At 40.6% G+C, this 19,117-nt stretch overlaps 3 protein-coding genes across 4 annotated transcripts in view; 2 read left to right on the top strand and 1 right to left on the bottom strand.

The window, feature by feature from the left end:
* Positions 1-78: 78 nt before the first annotated feature.
* Positions 79-3,636, top strand: LOC135089823 (NADH dehydrogenase (ubiquinone) complex I, assembly factor 6-like). The gene is made up of 7 exons (XM_063985916.1): positions 79-403; positions 645-744; positions 850-972; positions 1,740-1,899; positions 2,203-2,330; positions 2,447-2,554; positions 3,005-3,636. The coding sequence occupies exons 1-7, from the start codon at positions 234-236 to the stop codon at positions 3,188-3,190; spliced, it is 975 nt and encodes a 324-aa protein (XP_063841986.1). The 5' UTR covers positions 79-233; the 3' UTR covers positions 3,191-3,636.
* A 66-nt stretch (positions 3,637-3,702) lies between these two features.
* Positions 3,703-11,245, bottom strand: LOC135089820 (CUE domain-containing protein 2-A-like). Of its 2 annotated transcripts, none has more exons than XM_063985912.1 (7): positions 11,132-11,245; positions 9,319-9,416; positions 8,469-8,665; positions 8,101-8,267; positions 7,575-7,748; positions 7,096-7,227; positions 3,703-6,581 (listed from the first exon to the last, which is right to left on the bottom strand). In XM_063985912.1, the coding sequence occupies exons 2-7, from the start codon at positions 9,393-9,395 to the stop codon at positions 6,435-6,437; spliced, it is 894 nt and encodes a 297-aa protein (XP_063841982.1). In that variant the 5' UTR covers positions 9,396-9,416; positions 11,132-11,245; the 3' UTR covers positions 3,703-6,434. The 2 variants fall into 2 exon arrangements, with proteins under 2 accessions (XP_063841982.1, XP_063841983.1); XM_063985913.1 differs by lacking the exon at positions 11,132-11,245 and adding an exon at positions 10,564-10,616.
* Positions 11,246-13,120: 1,875 nt separating this feature from the next.
* LOC135089818 (nuclear pore complex protein Nup93-like) overlaps positions 13,121-19,117 on the top strand; it is a 39,513-nt gene continuing 33,516 nt past the window's right edge. Inside the window, exons 1-2 of the mRNA XM_063985910.1 lie at positions 13,121-13,684; positions 16,226-16,408. Coding sequence (XP_063841980.1) covers positions 16,233-16,408 — 176 coding nt within the window. The 5' untranslated portion in view covers positions 13,121-13,684; positions 16,226-16,232. The remainder of the gene's footprint in view (positions 13,685-16,225; positions 16,409-19,117) is intronic.

Genomic DNA, 19,117 nt, shown 5'->3' with positions numbered 1-19,117 from the left:
AGCGGCACGCCTACTGCCTTATTTCCCTCTACTCCACCACAACGATGGCTGCTCGCCGCATTTAACATCTGTACAATTATACTCGCATCCAAGTACTAGCCATTTAACGCCTACTTCACCATACATTATCGTTAAACTTGGAATACAAGCGACTAGTAGATGCCGAAATTTTAAAGAAACTTTGACTACTGCAGGGAAGAGTTGGCACACCTGACACTCTTCCACTTGTAAACATGGCACTGTGGCGGTTCGGTGCGGCTCCCCTGGTGGCTCCCCTGAGATACCTGTCTGGTGTGGCCGCGGTCCCTGGCGAGTGGAGCGGCGTGGCAGGGAGCAGAGCACACTCCACCACGCCCGTCAGGAGGACCAGTAACACCACACAGTACTGCCTGGACGCTGTCAGGTCAGTGTCACACAAGCGAGACGGGCTGAGGGGGAACGTTAGATAACTGTGTATATAATTTACACTCTTGGTACAGTTATTTAAAAGTATATGCACTAAACTATAATAAAAAACACTTGCAAATATTCAAGCACTTAAGACTGTGACATGTGTAGGTTCCCAGCACGAACTAGTAAAGTGACAGTGACACCCGTCTCACTGTGAGGAATTCAGCACAGTGAATCAGAAATGTTTGTTGCAGACGTTACGATTACGAAAATTTCCTGGCACTGTTGCTACTCCCCCAGGGTGCTCGATCTGCAGGGACGGCAGTGCGAGCCTTCAACGTGGAGGTGGCTCAGGTGGGTGTTGTTAGGTCACTATGCCATTTTAGATATGTCGTTTGTAAAAAAAAAAAAAAAAAAAAGTGTGTTAGTTGTGTATTGAAATGTACAAATTACTCACAGGTTCAAGATGTGACCTCCGAGGTATTGATAGCAAAAATGAGATTGCAGTTCTGGAGGGAAACACTTGATGAGATCTACAGTGACGATGTCCCCCGGCAGCCTGTGGCCATGGAACTCCACAGGGTACGTTGACCAGCTGGCAGGATCTTCTTCAGTTAGCATCTCCTACACTACAGCCTCGTATAATTTCCTCCCATATCTCAGTTGACCACTTTATGATCCTTCTGGATTAACAAGTACAGTAAAATCCCTCTCATCCGGCATTCGAGTATCCGGCAGCTTCAAGTATCCGACACATTTTTCCCCAAGCCTTAAAATCAATAAAAAATCAATGTATACTCATAAAATCGATTAAAATTCCCGCGTGAAGCATACTTTGTTCCCTCGCCACCAGAGCGCACTGCTTCGCGCCACCTGCGGCCCACTACACTGTGTTTACTCAGTGACTCAGTCCCGCGTGTGCACTGTTTATCATCTGATGCTTTCATCATGCCTAAAGTTGTAGAAAAGAGGAAGCGTGTTGTGCTTACACTTAAGCAGCTGATCAGATCAGCTGCTGATTAAGATCAGCTGATCTTTGTTATGGTAAGATGCATGAGTGTAGAGTGGTGATTGTGGACATAATTTCACTTCTATTCAAGTATCCGGCATGTCGGCGGTCCCGTTGATGCCGGATAAGAGGGATTTTACTGTAACCCATTTCTGATCCATATAAAGTATATCTGTTAGAGTATGTGCTTAGAGAGTGGATAAAGAATACAATATTAAAATTTTCTTACTTCCCATAGGTTAAAAAGTGGACAAAGAGTGTAGTTTCAAACTTTTCTTTCTTCCTACATATCAAAAAGTGGATAAAGAATACAGTACCAAACTTTTCTTGCATCCCACAGGCCATCAGAAGGCACCGACTCTCCAGGCGTTGGCTGCGCAGTCTGGTTGATGCCCGGGAAGAGCAGCTCGAGAGGAGGTACTTCCCTTCCATAACAGAATTAGAAGCGTACAGTGAAAAGTCTAATTCATCACTTTATTACCTCATACTCCAGGCACTGGGTATGCACCACTAGGCATGATGCCACATTATTGAGCTGGTTTCTGTTTCTGTTTTGCTTTATGTGAATGAAATAGAAGATGTAGTGTTCTTTCTTTTAGCATACAAATCAGTGAATTAGCATAAGTAATTTCTGTATGGATAAGACCAAAATTTTTCGTTGCTCATGTTTTGTTTAAAAATATGTGAAATAAATAGAGGATGTACTCTTCATTGTGTTTGCATACAAATCATGCAATTAACATTTGTTGCTTCTATATTAATTAGATCCAAATTTCTCTTTTTTTTTTCGTGTTTTGTTTCAGGTTCAGAAAACCTTCATGCAGATCATGCTGCCAGCCACTTGGGCAAGGCTGAAGGAATCATCAAAGCCCTGAGAGGCATCCCACACAACGCTTCCAAGAGAAAAGTCTTCCTCCCACAGGATATCATGGTGTGTATTGGTGTCCTTCACCTTGACACACAAATCACCCCCAGAATGCCTCTTTATCTATTCTTGCAACTCTGAATAAATGTGGGAAAGGATTATGATGAAATGTTGCCTTTCAGATGAAGCATGGAGTGTCACAGGAGGACGTCATTCGTGGAAGCCGTGAGCAGAATCTAAAAGATGTGGTCTATGATGTTGCAAGTCAGGCTTATCAGCATGTTGAGCATGTGAGTATGCAATATATTCACATTATTTGTTCTTTCTATGCCATATGTTAACCAGGAACAGCATCTTGCATAAACAGGGAAATCTATTTGTATACCAGGCAGAGATTTTCCTGAAGCAGCTTATGTAAGATATCACAACTTGTCTCACTGGGGGAATTAAAATGCAGAGGAGGGTGTTGCCAGTCCTCTCACCTTTATGATGCACAGGCAACATAGTGGATTAGCATCTTGCATAAACAGAAAAATCTATCTGTATACCAGGCAGAGATTTTCCTCAAGCAGATAGCTTATGGAAGACACCACATCTTGTCACATTGTGGGGATGAAAATGTAGAGAAGGATATTGCCAATCCCCTCAATATTTATGATGCACAGGTAATACAGTAGCAGTGTGAAAAGTTTGTAAGTATAATTCTACCTGTTTCATGTGCTGTATCTTGTGCTCTTTAGGCACGCAGCTTCATGAAGGACGTCCCAAAGGAGGCAAGAGTCGCTCTCCTTCCTGCTGTGTCAGTCTCTTCATTCCTCAAGACTCTCCAGAAAGCCCATTTTGATATATTTGACTCAAGCCTCCAACTCAGAAATAATTGGCTTCCATGTTCATTATTTTGGGCTAAAGTGTCAAAAAAATATTGAAAAATTGATCAGCTTATATGAATGATTTTTTATATGTAATTATTTATTGTGGGGTTGTGGTGTGAAACCTTAGGACTCAGCGACCATCTTGGAAGAGTCAGTATCTGATTGTTTTGATAAGAGAGCAAGTATTTAAAGCCAGATAGACAGTCCTGATTTTTTTTCTCAGCTCTCTTCCTTATACTGGTCTTTTTTTTCTCTCTCTTTTTTTGAGAATGTATGAAAATGTGACTGATTCCTACTAGTCTTGTGGTCACTCATTGATGCCATAGAGGCAGCAGGTGTATTGTACATAACTAGGGATATAATGTATGTAAATATGATGTACTAATAATTCTGTGCACAACTGCTGGTCAGTCACTCAGGTTATTTATTGTAAATATACTTAGCAGCTTTCAATATCACAACTGAGATATTAAGATGTTTTTTAATAAATGAGATGAAAAGTATACAGTATTTTTTCCCCTGTCTGTTGGTTTAGGATAAGACAATAAATTCAAAGAAACCATTCAAGAAATTGCTATTTTTAATATCTGTATGCCTCACAACTAAATTTCATGCTTTTTGAAGAACTTAATCCTTATAAAGTTTAAGTAGGTTGAAAGTGTAAACAATGTTCTTCAACATTTACATTTTTTTTGGCAAATGGTGAAAATTTGGCAACCTATGGCACATGTTGTGGCTCAAGATCCAACCACTATTACTCTAGCTGTGATTTTGAGTTATAAAATACAACAAAATAGATCAAAGCAATTTTCTGCTTGCATATATGCTAAAGCTAAATTTTACTTCAAAAAATTACAAAACAATTGCAAGCCTGTAGTCTTAACTGGTTATACCAAAGTTCTATGAACATTTGCTGCAGAATTCACACTGTACCGTTTCACTATAGCAGGATGATCTGCATATTCCATTCCTCTATTTGCAGTGGACTAGATACACCTAATACATAAAACATTACCTTTTTCAGGCAAAACATGAATGCTCAACAATTTGTCTCTGGTCTTTCTGGTTAACTTATCAAATACCAACAGCCCCTGGGCAGTCCACAGGGGCCTTCACAGCGTGTAAAAGCAAGTCCCTTCTTCACATCTAACAACAATGAGAGGGAACAATTATACATTTTGCTGCTTAGCATTTACTTAGCATATTTTACTTACTTCTATCCACTCAACATGAAGATTATGCCACAGGCATAATTCATCAATGGTAAGCAGAAGCTGCACTTCACTGAAAAAGTGTAACTCATCTACGATCTTAAAGCATCCAACAAGCTTTACACAAAATTATAAACTACATACATAAAAGAAAGCATATGAGATAGAAAATGGTTAGCTGGAGAAAATAGAGAAAGTATTTAAGTAATAAAATGACTATCTAATAAGATCACACAGCTGAACATCTAAACTATTTGCTTCCATGGCTAAAAATTACTTTAGCCTTATGCTATGTAAAGAAATAGCTGATAAAATTATGCCTAAAACATTTTCCTTGTTCCATCAAGTGCTAAGACAACAAAACCTGTAATTACAACATCCAGAGTGATAGTGGTGGCCGCAGCAATGGCAGAGAAAAGTCACTGCCAGCCACAATTACACAGATCCATTATTTTTTCTTTTAATACTGAGTAATTCTAGACTAACTAACATGAAGCCAAACTTCACACTAATACTCTTGTTCAACAGCCAGTGGAATGTTAAGAAAATTTTGTTCTTGGTCAGCAGCTGCATCTTGAAAACAATTAATAAACACATTTATGCATACATACATACATATATATATATATATATATATATATATATATATATATATATATATATATATATATATATATATATATATATATATATATATGATCATGTTTCTTTTTGATAAAGATAATGCATCTAAAACGTTTGTGCATGAGTTCACCAACATTAACATCCTTATGGTAACAGGACTGTGAAGTCAGCTGCAAAACATGAACTGCCTCACTTTAATAGGAGTATTAGAACACAACCATCTCAATGTAACTCTAACTTAGTCAAGCCTGAGTCAATAAAATGTTATAAAACATTAGAGTATACTATACATATATTGCAACATGTCATGTAATTATTTGGTATTAGAGACGTAAAATGCTGCTTAATTCTAGAACCAGAAATGAAGTGCAATGCAACCTAAATTATCCACCACTGATTCAAATTACAGTAATGCAAAAATGGAAAATAACTTACAGAAATAAATAGATATATAAAATAAAACTATAACAAAATATTAGCTGCGAGCTGTAGTTCACAAGAAACGAATGCAAACTAAATCATAACACTATAAAATTAATTTATGAGATTCAATTGAATAGGTACACAAAGAAATTCCATACAGGTGCATAAGGATTCCCCACAATGATGTCTATTACCTATGCTGTGGATGACATGGGGAAATTATGAAAGTTATTCCTGAAAAAAAAAAAAAAGTTAGCAGGAAATGTTTATTGCAATTTCCTAAAACATGCTGATATTGCATATATCATACACATCTGACCATTACAAATTTGACGTCCCCTGAAGTGTCGGTTATAACAATCCCTCGGATCTCCCAGCCACCTAACCAATCCTAGCACAGTTCAGGTGTTTATGCATTATTACAATACAAAACCTTTACAAAGTAAATAGCATTGACGTAAATGCTTCATAACGAACATTTCAAAACTCGAACGGCCCTTGCGCACTAACCTTCTGTACGTCACAATGGCACGCCACAAAGATTCAAGCCTAATGCGAGCATAATCGTTTAAGGTTTTTGCCACAGCAGTATAAAAATTTCCTAAATCCAATGGTTGTGATCCTACCAATGAACTTAATATTAGTGTTGGTAATTTGAGATCTATTTTCTTTCTCACTCTGTTGTTCTTATAATATAATGTTATAATAAATGGTCTCCTAATTCTTTGGTATCTAGTAAGCATTAACAAAACAAGAAAGTTACAGACATCAATACAGTCACTAGCTGACACTAACAAACAACACTGAAAAGTGATGAGAATCCTCATCGCAAAACACACAGCATGGGGCCAGGCTGCCATGGATCTGCCTGGACCTTGCAGGTGGTGCCCCCTCATCTCTTGCATCCCACATTTGTGACAAGAACAACTCCAACAGCCTTGACAGAGACAAACCTTACCGCCCCGGCCCGGGCAGCATGCCACGCCTCCCACACTGTGGAGCGGGGCAGCGGTGACCAAGTAAGGTTTGTTCCTTGTGGATCAGTGGAACCGGTACTGCTTGCCTGGTTTGAGGTGCACATGGGTCTTCTTCATCTCTGTGGCCTCCTCCTTCTTGATCTCAGTGTAGCGCTCACCCTTGATGCTCACCACTTTGTTGTCTCGGTAACGCACCATCTTCTTGCCCTCCTGCAGAAATAATTTTAAACAATTTATTCCAAGAGGCTAAGAGAGTGGTGTGAGTGAGTGTGAATGTGAAAGTTGCATCTTGTCTTGCCTACTCCACCTTTTTTAGAGAGGCAACCTTGGTATATGTATGTATGTATTCTTTCTATAAACCAGGCCACCATCCCTCACAATGGTCATTACCCTTACCAATCATACAAAAGTCAGTTGTGCAGAATACCAATTTCTCCACATCAGCACCTAAAAAACAGAGGTGGTTTATCCCTGGTGCACCATAACAGACCCATCCCCTTTATTGCATCTAACCTCAACAATTAGTTTAGCCAGATGTAAGACCACCTCACAGTGGTCTCACTGAGACTGAGCCACCATACATTTACTTTCCAGTCATTTCTATCATAAGGAATTACTCTTCCTCACCAAATAGACATCCTTCTTGCATCTAACACTCTTCTCACATCCAGTTACCTTCTCTTCCTTTCCAAGTCATCTCAACATAGGAATAAAGGGAACTTACCCATTTGGGAGCAACAGGCCTGTGCTCCCTGACATCTTCATCATGATCTACAAAGCCGTAGCGATTCAGGATTGATGATCTCACTTCTTTATCATCTATCTGGTTCTTGTTTCCTTTTGCTCCAGGCACCAACTGCAATAGTGCAACAAAACTTAGTAAACAGTACCAATACCAATACACTAGTGCCAGCCTCACAGCCATAACATTTTCAGATCTCTATGGTCATAACACTGATTAATGCTTCTGGTGCAGACTCTCAAGCAATGCAATACACTCTATGGCCTTCAGTGTCTAACCATGATGAGGGTCTTGGTCCCTCATCAGCCATTACTGCATCTTCCAACCAATACTTTGACAACACAGCAGGAGTACTTCATGGTGGTTGGCTAACTACAGATGCAGCACATAACAGCATAAACAGGGCAACTAACAAGACTCATAAAGACAATGACCAAGGAAATATTCAAGTGTCTGTGTACCTTTGCTGCATGTGAGGCTTTAATGGCCAAACCCTGCTCCTGTCGCTGAAGGATGAGGCTGGTGGCATGCTCCAGGTTGCCCCCACAGCTAGCCAGGCAGTGCTGCACCTCAAGATTGCACGTTCCAGGAAACATCTCCAGTAAGGTTGCAAGGCCCTCTGAATATTCATCTTGCTGAAATGATCATGCAAAATACCAAGTCAGATATACTATTTCAATCATTGCTAAGGGCAACAAAGAGTGAAAAAAGAAAAGGCTAACTAAAAACTGTCATCCAAAACTGGTGGATAAGTATAAGTGTCTTGAAACCTACCTTTTGAAAGAGTTCAAGTCATAACAAGGGAATAAAGCAGCAGACAGTGAGTTCTACCGGAAAAAGGAAAGCATGAATGAAAATACTGGTTAAATCTCTTCCATTTGAGAGTTATCTGAAATGATTGTACATTTCCCATTCAAAGTGACTATCCTGTCTTAGATGAAATATGATGGTGCTTTTCTTGTCCTACTGAAGCTCTCCACAACTTACTTCCTCTCCACTGGTGCTGTTGTGTTCCTCTGAGCCGCTGGAGGTCTCTGAGAGCTTTTGTGTTCTTTCACTTGTCTCACTGAGGGACTGAGAGTTCTGGTGTTTGCGAGTCTGCACTGGGAATGTTGATATCAAGTTGTCCAGGGTCAGATCATTCACTGCTTTGGCTGCAAGTAAAATTGGAATGTTTGGTAAGATATTTTGTGAACTTTTGTATTTTGATAAACATTCATCTTAAATACTTTGAACATCCCTGGTTCTAATGAAAATAAATAAAACAATAATAATAACAAATTGAGGGCTTCATGATACTGAACAGACATATTATCTTCAATTTCATCCTCATTGAGGCCTATATAAGTTCCAACCTTTGTCCTTCTGCTGGTTGATAGAGTGGACCATCCCCACCACCCAGGCTGTGACTGCTTCCTCAGAGAGCGTCTCAAACTCAGGTACATAAGCTGCCATCACATCCTTCATGCCTGGTGCGTCCACCTCCTCCTGGTCCTGGGCAACTTCCTCCAGCACACCACTCACGTAGCTTACCACTATCTCATCTATGCTGCTGTGGTGGGAGGGTTCAAGTCACAAACAGTGTGAAGGGGGAGGGGGGGGAGAGAGAGAGAGAGAGAGAGAGAGAGAGAGAGAGAGAGAGAGAGAGAGAGAGAGAGAGAGAGAGAGAGAGAGAGAGAGAGAGAGAGAGAGAGAGAGAGAGAGTAAGCTTTGGGTCTCAATTCATCATACAACTAACTCTTTACTTGCAGAGGAAGAAGAGAAGCTTATGAGAGGTACATGATGAAGAATAAATCTCATCCCTTTTGACTTGCTATTCATACAACAATACGCATTAACCAAATCATCACAGATTAAGGGTACTATGAATACAGAATGACATACAAGTGAGGCATCCCACATTAGAGGATACACTCCTACTGAAAGTTTAATCAGTCAAAAAAATTTTCTTTATTTTTCAGTTAACTGATAAATAAAATTATCGTAACCATGTACATGCACTTTTCCTTAATTAGACAAAATTTTGGGGGCTCAGGGGTGTTCCTAACTTTCTGTGGATTTTCCTTATCTATGGATGTGCCTATTACCTAATCCCCAGTGGATAACAAAGGATTACTATACAGTTCTCTCTTTTTTTTTTCTCTCTCTCTGTCCCATTGTGCAAGATATGCCTGATGGTTAAATAAAACTATTATTATTATTAACCTGAGGTCTGCTGCAGGAGCGTGGTGGTGAAGAAGCTGCTCCAGGGACACACGCACCACCTCACTGTCGGCATTCATGATCACACCAACAGCTGCTCACTTGGAAAGACAAAACACATACCATTAGTGACACTTGAAGAGAAAGAGTTACCATTATAAGACTTATCATTACTTTACCATTAGTGGCACTTGGAGACCAAGACAAAAGACATACCATTACTTTACCTGGAGCAGAGTACCTATATCCCTAAACAGCCATTCTTGGGGAAAGGTAGACTAATGCAACTCTCTATTACTCTACAGTTCCTCTCCTATCATGCATGTGTAGCAGCAAGACAGACAAACCAATGTCTACTCAAGTCTTGGGAATCATCTCAGCCTGATCATTTACATGGGATAATGTTGAAATAACATTAGCATTTCCACCCAAGGGTTTGGTTACCTTTAGATTAATGAATTTTATTAATTTCATTGCTCATTCCCTCATGATAAAACAAAATATCATATTTTTCCTCAGAAATAAATTATCATTCAAAATTAGTAGGTTCAGGTTACTTTTATGAAACCCATAACCCCAACTTAACTAATAATTATCTTTCCTCATTTTAACACAATCACGACATATTTTAAGAATCTAAGAGGCACTGTGTTTTGATCTATGATACCAATATATAAAGTTTCCCAAGATGCTACCTTTAATAATGAGCCTTGCAGCAGAAGTCATGAATGATAACTGAATCTTAACCTAGGAAACTAAGCAAAGCAAGTAAGTCACAAAGGAAATTAAACTGTATGGTGAATGACTATGAAAATGTTAACTTGAGGTGAAGAACAAATAGTAGTAGTAGTAGTAGTAGTAGTTGTAGTAGTAGTAGTAGTAGTAGTAGTAGTAGTAGTAGTAGTAGTAGTAGTAGTAATACCAGCAGCAGCAGCACCAACAACAGCAAGCAATAGTAATAGTATTAGTATTAGTAGTAGTAGTAATAGTAGTAGTTGTAGTAGCAGCAATAGTAGTAGTAGTAGTAGTAGTAGTAGTAGTAGTAGTAGTAGTAGTAGTAGTAGTAGTAGTAGTCAAACAATATATCTTTAGCTCCTCATTAACTAGGCTGTTTAACTACACCATTTGATGTATTAAAGAGAAAGAAACTATAGTGTCAAGACAGAGACAAGTGCAATCTATGGCTACTAGAAGTAATAGTAGCAGTAGCAGCAACAAGGCTTATCAGACAAGTCATACTATACCTACCTACATACACAAAGGCATAGAACCACTGAAATATAAACTGCAAGGCAATTCAATCCTTCTATTAAACTTTGAACTCACTGGGGAACTAAACATGGGAAGATCAAACAAGCCAAACCAGCACTTTGAAGCCCAAGAACGACCCTCAGTTCACCCTAATTTACTCCTGAAGATTTCCACAAAACCTTATTTTAACCTCAACATCCCATGACTGGTGATATGTGACCAGCCGTTCTCCTCCAAAGCAGCACTTGAGAACTAAGAACAACCCTCTGTCAGCCCAGTTCATTCCTGAAGATGTCCACAAGACAACCTTATTTTAATTTAAACACAAGAGGAACCCATATTTGCTACCCAAGGCTAGCTATTCTCCACCAAACCAGCACTTGAGACTCAAGAACCTCCAGTTCACCACAATTCACGCCTGAAGCGAGCAATGGGTACCCTGAAGATGTCCACAAAATAGCCCTATTTTAACTTAAACAAACAAGGATTTCCCCATTTGCTACCTAGGACTAGTGATCTGATGACTATCTGTTTTCCTTGTTGGGTTATTACAAGGGGAACTCACAGTAAATAGTGAAGGGGGGGGGGATAGAGAGCGGCAGAGGACCTCAGATCACCTCCAGCTCGATAGATTGGCCGCTGTTTTGTGGTATAGACGCCTGCATCTCTGCCTCCCTCTCCGTTAACACGTTCTAATATCCCAAATTCCACCCTTAAAGCAGTTTCAGCAGCTTATTTACTTGATCCAAATGTATGCTAGACAAGTCCTCAAATCTCCTATAGAAGTTACTGCCTGTGCATAGTTACTGGAGAGGGGAATGTCAGGCGAAATATTATTGCTCCCCCTCGTATTCTGGGCTGCCTTTGTCACATGTCAGCTTTAATGGCACAAGTGTTGCTCCTTCTGCCAGTACTGGAAGTTAATTTGCATTGGATGTGTGTGTAACAGGCTTGGGTTCGAGTACATTATTTTATACTCGATTGCGAGTGCGGTTACATTACAATATCACGAGTCTAAATACAAGTAATTCGTTTTATGCATGAACTGAAGTCATAGTACGAGTACTTTGTGCTGTATTTGAGTCCAGGTACATTCTTATTGCGGCCCCTATTTTTTATTTACTTTTTTTTTCAGTCACTGTGTGTGTGTGTGTGTGTGTGTGTGTGTGTGTATGTGGAGACGTTGACGAGAGCAGAGCGCTCTCGCCTGCTGGACGTATGCTTCTCAGCATTGTGTATGTTATTTTGTAGTTCTTGCAGCGTGAATGACTGTCTGTGGGGGCTGGGCGCTCTTTAGCCGCTCTAATGCGTGTGATTCTCTGTGGGAATAGCTGCACGTCTTCAGGGTTTGAGAGACCCTGGGAGTCTCTAAGCATTTGCGGTGATCGAGTTGCCCCGTGGAGGCTCTTTGCGTCTAAATAAAAGGCGGGTTTACACGGGACAAGTTTAGTCAGCAGTATTAGCAGCAGCAGCAGCAACAGTAGTAGTAGTAGTAGTAGTAGTAGTAGTTGTTGTTGTTGTTCTAGTATGTACCAGTGTTATCATTATTATTATTATTATTATTATTAGTAGTAGTAGTAGTAGTAGTAGTAGTGGTAGTAGTAGTAGTAGTAGTAGTAGTAGTAGTAGTAGTAGTAGTAGTAGTAGTAGTAGTAGTAGTAGTAATAGCAGCAGCAGCAGGGCTGGATTCGATTATAAGTAAGGTTACATACAATATCCTAACTCACACACACAGGCAAGGGTGAGAAATGAAGGAGAGGTACGAGGGAAAGGGGTGACCCAGGCTTGGGGAGGGGGACGGGGCATAGAAGAGCAAACTGGGGATGGAAATTGGGGAGGGGGGTGTGACCTGTCTTGGAGAAGCGATGCACCTCCCTACACACACACACACACACACACACACACACACACACACACTGCATCATCATCCCTACGATGATGGGGGGAGGGTCAGTGGAGGGAACAATTGGAATTTTGCCTTATTTAAATCTTCGTCAAAACTTAAACCAGGCAATGGCGGATATATCTGAGGAGCGGATATGAAAGCTTAGCTATGCGGGTCCATTTTGTGTCAGGATTACCTTGATTGCATACAATAATGAGAGATGAACCATAAGATGTCTAATAAATAAAGACGGCTAACCGCCGCCTAAGCCAGCCCGTTTTGTATTACTATCCGGCTAAATTTTTAGACTCAGGTGTAAAAATAATAATAATAATAATAAAATAAAGATAAATAAACAACCTGAAAAAAATATCCAGATAACGATTAATAAGGCTTTAAGTAAACATTTGACAGACGCCACGCACCCTCCACCTTGATGGTAAACAGTTGGTAAGGTAGACTCAGGTGAAGGCGTACATCATGTCTACATTTTATAAAGGAGAAACAGTCTTGAAAACACACCTAATCATCTCTGTGACCTTTGAAAATAGTCGTGGTGAGAAAGCGAAGCGTTTCTGAGTGTGAATATGGGTAGGTTAAGTCCTCCCAGACGCACACGCCCCGAGCCCCGAGGTGTGAGACGCATTTGGTGTGGAAAGAAGGAACGTTACAAGTCCTGGAGGTCCTTACTAGGCTGTTTGCGTAACTTCTACGCTTTCGCAGTCTGTTCACCCTGTGGTTAATTTCTTTGATGCGCGGGCTGTGTTGTTGGGCCACCAATGTTTAGTCGGTGGTTTGTAGCCGGTGGTGACCGGGATTGCCTTGTTAGTAGACCTGACTTGCACGTCTATAAAGTCTTTCAAAGGTCGTTTGTGAGTGTGTAATCTCTCCACCATGCGGCCATCTCTCTGCGAAAGCTGTCCAATTTGCCTTCTTGAAGCACCACATATAGATGCCTCAAGGCGAAAGAGAATTGAATCCCAGCAGAAATTTTCCCTTATGGATTTACCTTATCGATCTCCTGTGCTATTATTTTATGATACGTATAATTCTATTTAAATTTATCTCTCTAAAAATGTAGGAAGATTAATTTATAGTCCTCGCAGCAAAGACAGTCCCTAGTATGAGATGGAGCAAGTGGTGGCGGCGCCGTTAGGGGTAAACAAACCAGTGTGTTCATCGCGGTTGGTGGTGTTTTCATGCTCCTGAGAGACGGCCAGTATTTTGAGAAAGGTAACGAATGGCTCAATGCGGTATTCAGTAATGGTATTAGTGTTGATCGTACGTTGGTGTGAGGGGAAGGGTGAAGTTAGCCAGTAGACGAGGGGGTGCTAGTGCCAGTGTGTTGGTGTGTGGTGTGGGTTGGCCTGAGTTACTGGCAAAAAAAAAAATATATATATATATATGGATAGCAGATAGATACGTAGGTGTTTGCTTAGAAGACATGATGACCTTTAAGTAATATCAAACAGTTAGATGGATGTTTGTTCGTGAGATATGAAAACATTTAAATAATCCAACTCGAATTCAGTATGACTTAACCAAACCTAATGTCACTCTTGTGTGTCAAGGTGATATGTACCTAATGGGTTGACTTGCCTTGGTCTTGATAATATCCAGTCGTTTTTGTGAGCAGAGGAATTTGAATACTATTATTGTACATGTGACCAGCTAGCTGAGTGTGATACCTACCTTACCTTGTGATGATTTTGGCTGGTGGATTTCAGCCGCAGGAATTGCAGCTGCTTCCATCATTCTGCCTTTGAGATAATTATAGAAGATGGTTCAGTTTATCTTAGTGGGGCCAGGTCTTGTGTGAAGGCAGATGAAGTGTCTTCAATCTTCTGCAGGAAGCTGTCCTGGTGTTTGTTAAAAGCTTGTACACTGCAGGCTGACATATCTCTCAGACACTGAGAAAGGCTGGTGAAGAACTTTGGCCTTGGTGAGCCTGCGAAACCTCAGTGTGTTTAGGCTTTGACAGTTACTTTTTTGCCCTTCAATAAGGGTGTTGTTAATGTGGTGCAATTTTAATGTCACTAGCGAGGGTGAGTCAGGTTAGGTTTATGTGTAAGTTCCCTTAGTTCAAATTAATCCCTGAAAGTTATTGATGTTAGGAAATATGAAATAGATAATAAAATTTGTTGTGAGATCTTTGTATTGCTTCTTAAAATACATTGAAAATATCTTGGGAGTGATGGATCATCAATGTAAAGGAGTGTATTGGATCAGATGAGTCTGATTAAGCAACACTTCAAACTGATTTCTGTTTCTTTTTTGGATACACCTATATATGTTTGTTTATTTATTTATTTATTTATTTTATTTTTTTTTCATGTAGGAGGGGCACTCCTACATACATACATACATACATACTCCTACTAGGCAATAAAATTCCCTAAAGACTCAGAAATGAATATAAAAAATTGGAGGATAAGGACAAATATTTAAAAGCAAATCCCCAACAAGCTCTCTTCTTGTCCGAATAATTACTAAATTCACTAATAAACTCTTATTCACCAGTTTCAATATAACTTGTATTAACTTTCAGGTAGGCGTATAGAGTTCACCGTAGGGTGAATAGTAGAACTTCCTTTCATCCTTTCCTATGAAAATTTCCATGTCAGTTTTTCCATACTGCATGGTACTTTTCCCAACTATTTCCATGCCAGCGCAAGCTGGAGGGAGTGTTGGGTGGGGAGGAGCCTTCTGCTATGCTGTCCTGTCTCTCTTCCCTGTAGCTAGTTAGAAGTAGTTACTAAACAGCCTTGCAAGGACCAAAAGGTCTGTTGCTGTTTGGCTTTCCTTTGTATATTCCTTTGTTTGTATCCTTTGTATATATGCAAAGGCCTGCCTTATTCTTCTTAACAATTTATAGGTTTCTCCTGTAATTTTGCAAATGTGTCTCTCTGGGGTCAGGTTCCCAGTCATTGTAATACTGAGATCCTTTTCCTCTTCTGCTCCACTCAACCTTACACCATTCAACACATAATTTCCTTTTACTCTTCTTTTACTTTTTCCAAATTCTATTACCTTACACTTCTTTAAATTAAATTCCATTTCCCATCTATAACTCCACTCTAATATCTTGTTCAGGTCTTGTAATGTTCCACAGTCCTCTGCACTCTTAACTTTCTTCAGCAACTTTGCATCATCTGCAAAAAGGCTCACGTAGCTGTTCACACTCTCCGTCATATCATTTATATAGACTGCTAACATGATTGGTGCAAGTATTGAGCCTTGGGGTACTCCACTTATGACTTCCCTCCATGATGATTTTTTTTATCTTTTACCACCGTTCTCATTTCTGTTTGTCAAGAAATTTTCCAGCCATCTCAGCAGGGCCCCCTTAGCCCACCATTATGCTTCAACTTCCACAACAATTTCCTGTGTGGCACTTTATCATAGGCCTTCTTCAGGTCTAAATAAACGCAATCAGCCCATCCATCTCTTTCTTGCGCGTGTGTGTGTGTGTGCATGTGTGTGTGTGTGTGTGTGTGTGTGTGTGTGTGTGTGTGTGTGTGTGTGTGTGTGAGTGAGGTGTACTCCATACATGGATGGGTGAGGGCATGTACAGAGTTAGCAGCAGGTTGAGGTAAGAGAAACTGGCAGAGACTCAGAATCCAATACATGATACTGTTCCTGCCTTACAGCGACACAAGAATGTCTCCTTGCTCCGATACATTCACCAAATTTCTTGCCTTTATCATATTTATATTATTGTAATACACATCTAGTTTCCTGTAACTCTAACTTGCAATTCTTTCTTCATACAAGGTCAAGGATGAGTACCCGTGGCTTGCAAGAGTTGCTGCAGCAAGCAGAGCAGCTGGCTAGCAACCTCAATGGTGGTGGAGAACTGCCACGTGTTGACCGGTCACTGCAGCAGATCCTTCACACAGGACAGCAGCTTTGGTCAAGAGCTTCCGCACAGACCACGACAGCCAATGATGCACAGGCGTGAGTACTGTTGTCCTGCTTGTTATGTAGTGTGTGGAGGGGAAGTTTGGTTTGTGTTGTGGTATGTAACTTTTCATGCTGTTTGGTCATCCAAGTCATGGGTCACATTGGTGGCACAGCGTGATCTTACAGTCAGTTCGTGGTGGCCAGTCTGCTCAATCACAGTCGCTTCTCACTCTACTACCATTTCTCTCATCTTTGCATAACTCTACTTGTTGTATAACTACATCAGTCACAACCAGAGTGGAAGTATGATGGCAGCACTGTGAATGAACCACTTCTAGGGAGAGACTGATGGCAGACACCCAACATCAGTGCTCTACGTCATTTCTCCACACCATCCTGCTTCATCTGTTGCCTTCCCCAGGACACTCTTCTGCCTCAGCGTGTGATTCCGCTGCTTCACTGCCTTTCTACTGTGGTATTTACCTTATCCCTGGCACTCCTTATTGCAAGGCTACACTATGTTCCTCAACCTTGTAAACTTAACAGCAGTGACTCTTCCTACATCTTACACATCCATAGAATGGCTTACTTACCTTCAGGCCATGTGGTACTTGTTTGCCTCCAGGCCATACCAGTGTTCACCTCCTGGCTCTGTGTGGATTACAAGTGCCACAAGTATTTTTGCATTCATCATACTTCTTGTTGGTGGATTTAAATATTTTCACAACCATGTGGTTAGTGTACAGAATAGGGAAGTGAGCATCTTACCAATATGGTGGCTGGAAGTGGCAACATTCCATAAGGAACATATTAGTCTCCTTGAGCCATCTCCTGATGTGGGTGCATCTGGCACTGCCCTACCTCAGTCCATCAGGACCAAGTGGCATACATTCCTTCTGTCCACTGACCTCACCTAAGAACAACCCGCTGTCAGTGGTCTCCTTCACTCCATCAGACCTTGCTGGAAACTCCAGGTGACAGCCCTTATCCCTTGATTGGTGTACTTACACACAGCAGGGAGGCAGCAGCAACAGCCCACCTGCAATTCTCCACGACCTTGACAACATGCTCTTACCAGTTTTTACATTTCACTACCATTGTGTATCTTGTACATTTATGTTGTGTTATTCCTGACCTTGCAGCTAAGGTGGCTGGCCTGCCCATCTCTACTCACAGCACTGTTTATATTCACTGTGTGTATACTACATTACCTGTCTATCAAGTGATATTGCCATCATCAGTTTGTAGTTACACTAATTGCAACTAATCTGGGAACAGTTTTGTGAATGTATTGTTTGTACTTTAGTAGGTATTCAACATCAACACACACTTGTCATATTTCCATTCTCTCTTTTACTGAAATGGAGTTAGACTGAATGTTTTTAATGGACGGATAATGAGAGAGAGAGAGAGAGAGAGAGAGAGAGAGAGAGAGAGAGAGAGAGAGAGAGAGAGAGAGAGAGAGAGAGAGAGAGAGAAATCATTTATCCCAAGAAGTGACCACTCATGCACAGTGTATTAATCAATGTCAGCAAATAATGAAGATCAGCTTCACAGTCCTAGTTATCACAAGAGGAATGGCAGCTAACTCATCCCAGATTGAGATGGGTGCCAAGAGGAAAAGATCATAATAAGGGGCAGTCAGGGACATAAAGCATGATCTTAATCCTACTATCCTATAAATGACTCAGCCCTCCCGGGAGAGAATATTGTCAGTTGTGAATTGAAGGATTAGAATAAGCTACATGTATTCCATTGGTGATCATCCATCTTACTTACATCCGGAATGAAAGACAGAAATAGGGTATAGGAGGAAAGAAAATTCTAAAACCTTCGCTAGGTCATTGGCGCTGAGGACATGGGTTGGAAGGTCTAGAGTGGCTGGGAGAGGGATGTCAGGTAGCAGCTTGAATCCTCTTATATAATTAGAGGAGAAGGTGAGGGTGATAGGTTGCTGAGACACGCCCCAAGAGGGAAAGGTATCGTGTGTGTGCTGCACCCAGAATGTTTTTTTTTTTTTTTTTTTTTTTCATCCTCTTAGATAAGACAGCCTAAATAGTTTCCTGAGGCACGGACTGGGATGAAGTGTAGAGCATCACTGCATAAAAAAAAAAGTAATAACATCCCACGGTTCATTAATTCCACCGCCTGAGAGAGAGAGAGAGAGAGAGAGAGAGAGAGAGAGAGAGAGAGACTGGAACTAAAGATGAGGCAGGGGATCTTCGGTGTTCCTCCCCTGAGGCTCTGCTGATTGGACACGCATCTGGTGAAGTGAGGCCATCAATAAATATAGCGAGCTGTCCCTCTGAGCATGTACATATTGAGAAACATCAATGGCGGATGCAGGAGGGTAACAAAAATAATAGATCAAATAAATAAGTAGAATAGTAAAAAAAAAAAAAAAAAATCATCCACTAGAACTGGAATTATTCTTATACAGACATAAATAAACGAGTGCTTGTTTTAACACATTTGAATTACTGTGTGACGCCAGTGTGATAAAGAAAGAAAATAAGAAAACGGGTAGAATTCACAATTTTGTACTAGAGGACAGGGAGATAGTTGTCTCTGCATAAACATTTGCGTTTAAAATTCAAGGGTGTGTGGTGGCACTAGAAAATTAATAAGAAACACACACACACACACACACACACGCAAATGAGTAGTTGTCTTGAAATTATCAGTTACAGCTCCTCATGATCTTCAGCTTATAAAAATTCACTAGTACCGCGGAGAGGATAAAAAATAAACCACACTCAGAGA

This window comes from Scylla paramamosain, chromosome 33 (assembly GCF_035594125.1).
Source record: "Scylla paramamosain isolate STU-SP2022 chromosome 33, ASM3559412v1, whole genome shotgun sequence".
NCBI classification, from domain to species: domain Eukaryota; kingdom Metazoa; phylum Arthropoda; class Malacostraca; order Decapoda; family Portunidae; genus Scylla; species Scylla paramamosain.
The sequence above is the reverse complement of the archived record's forward strand: the minus strand, read 5'-3'. Positions and strand labels throughout refer to the sequence as shown.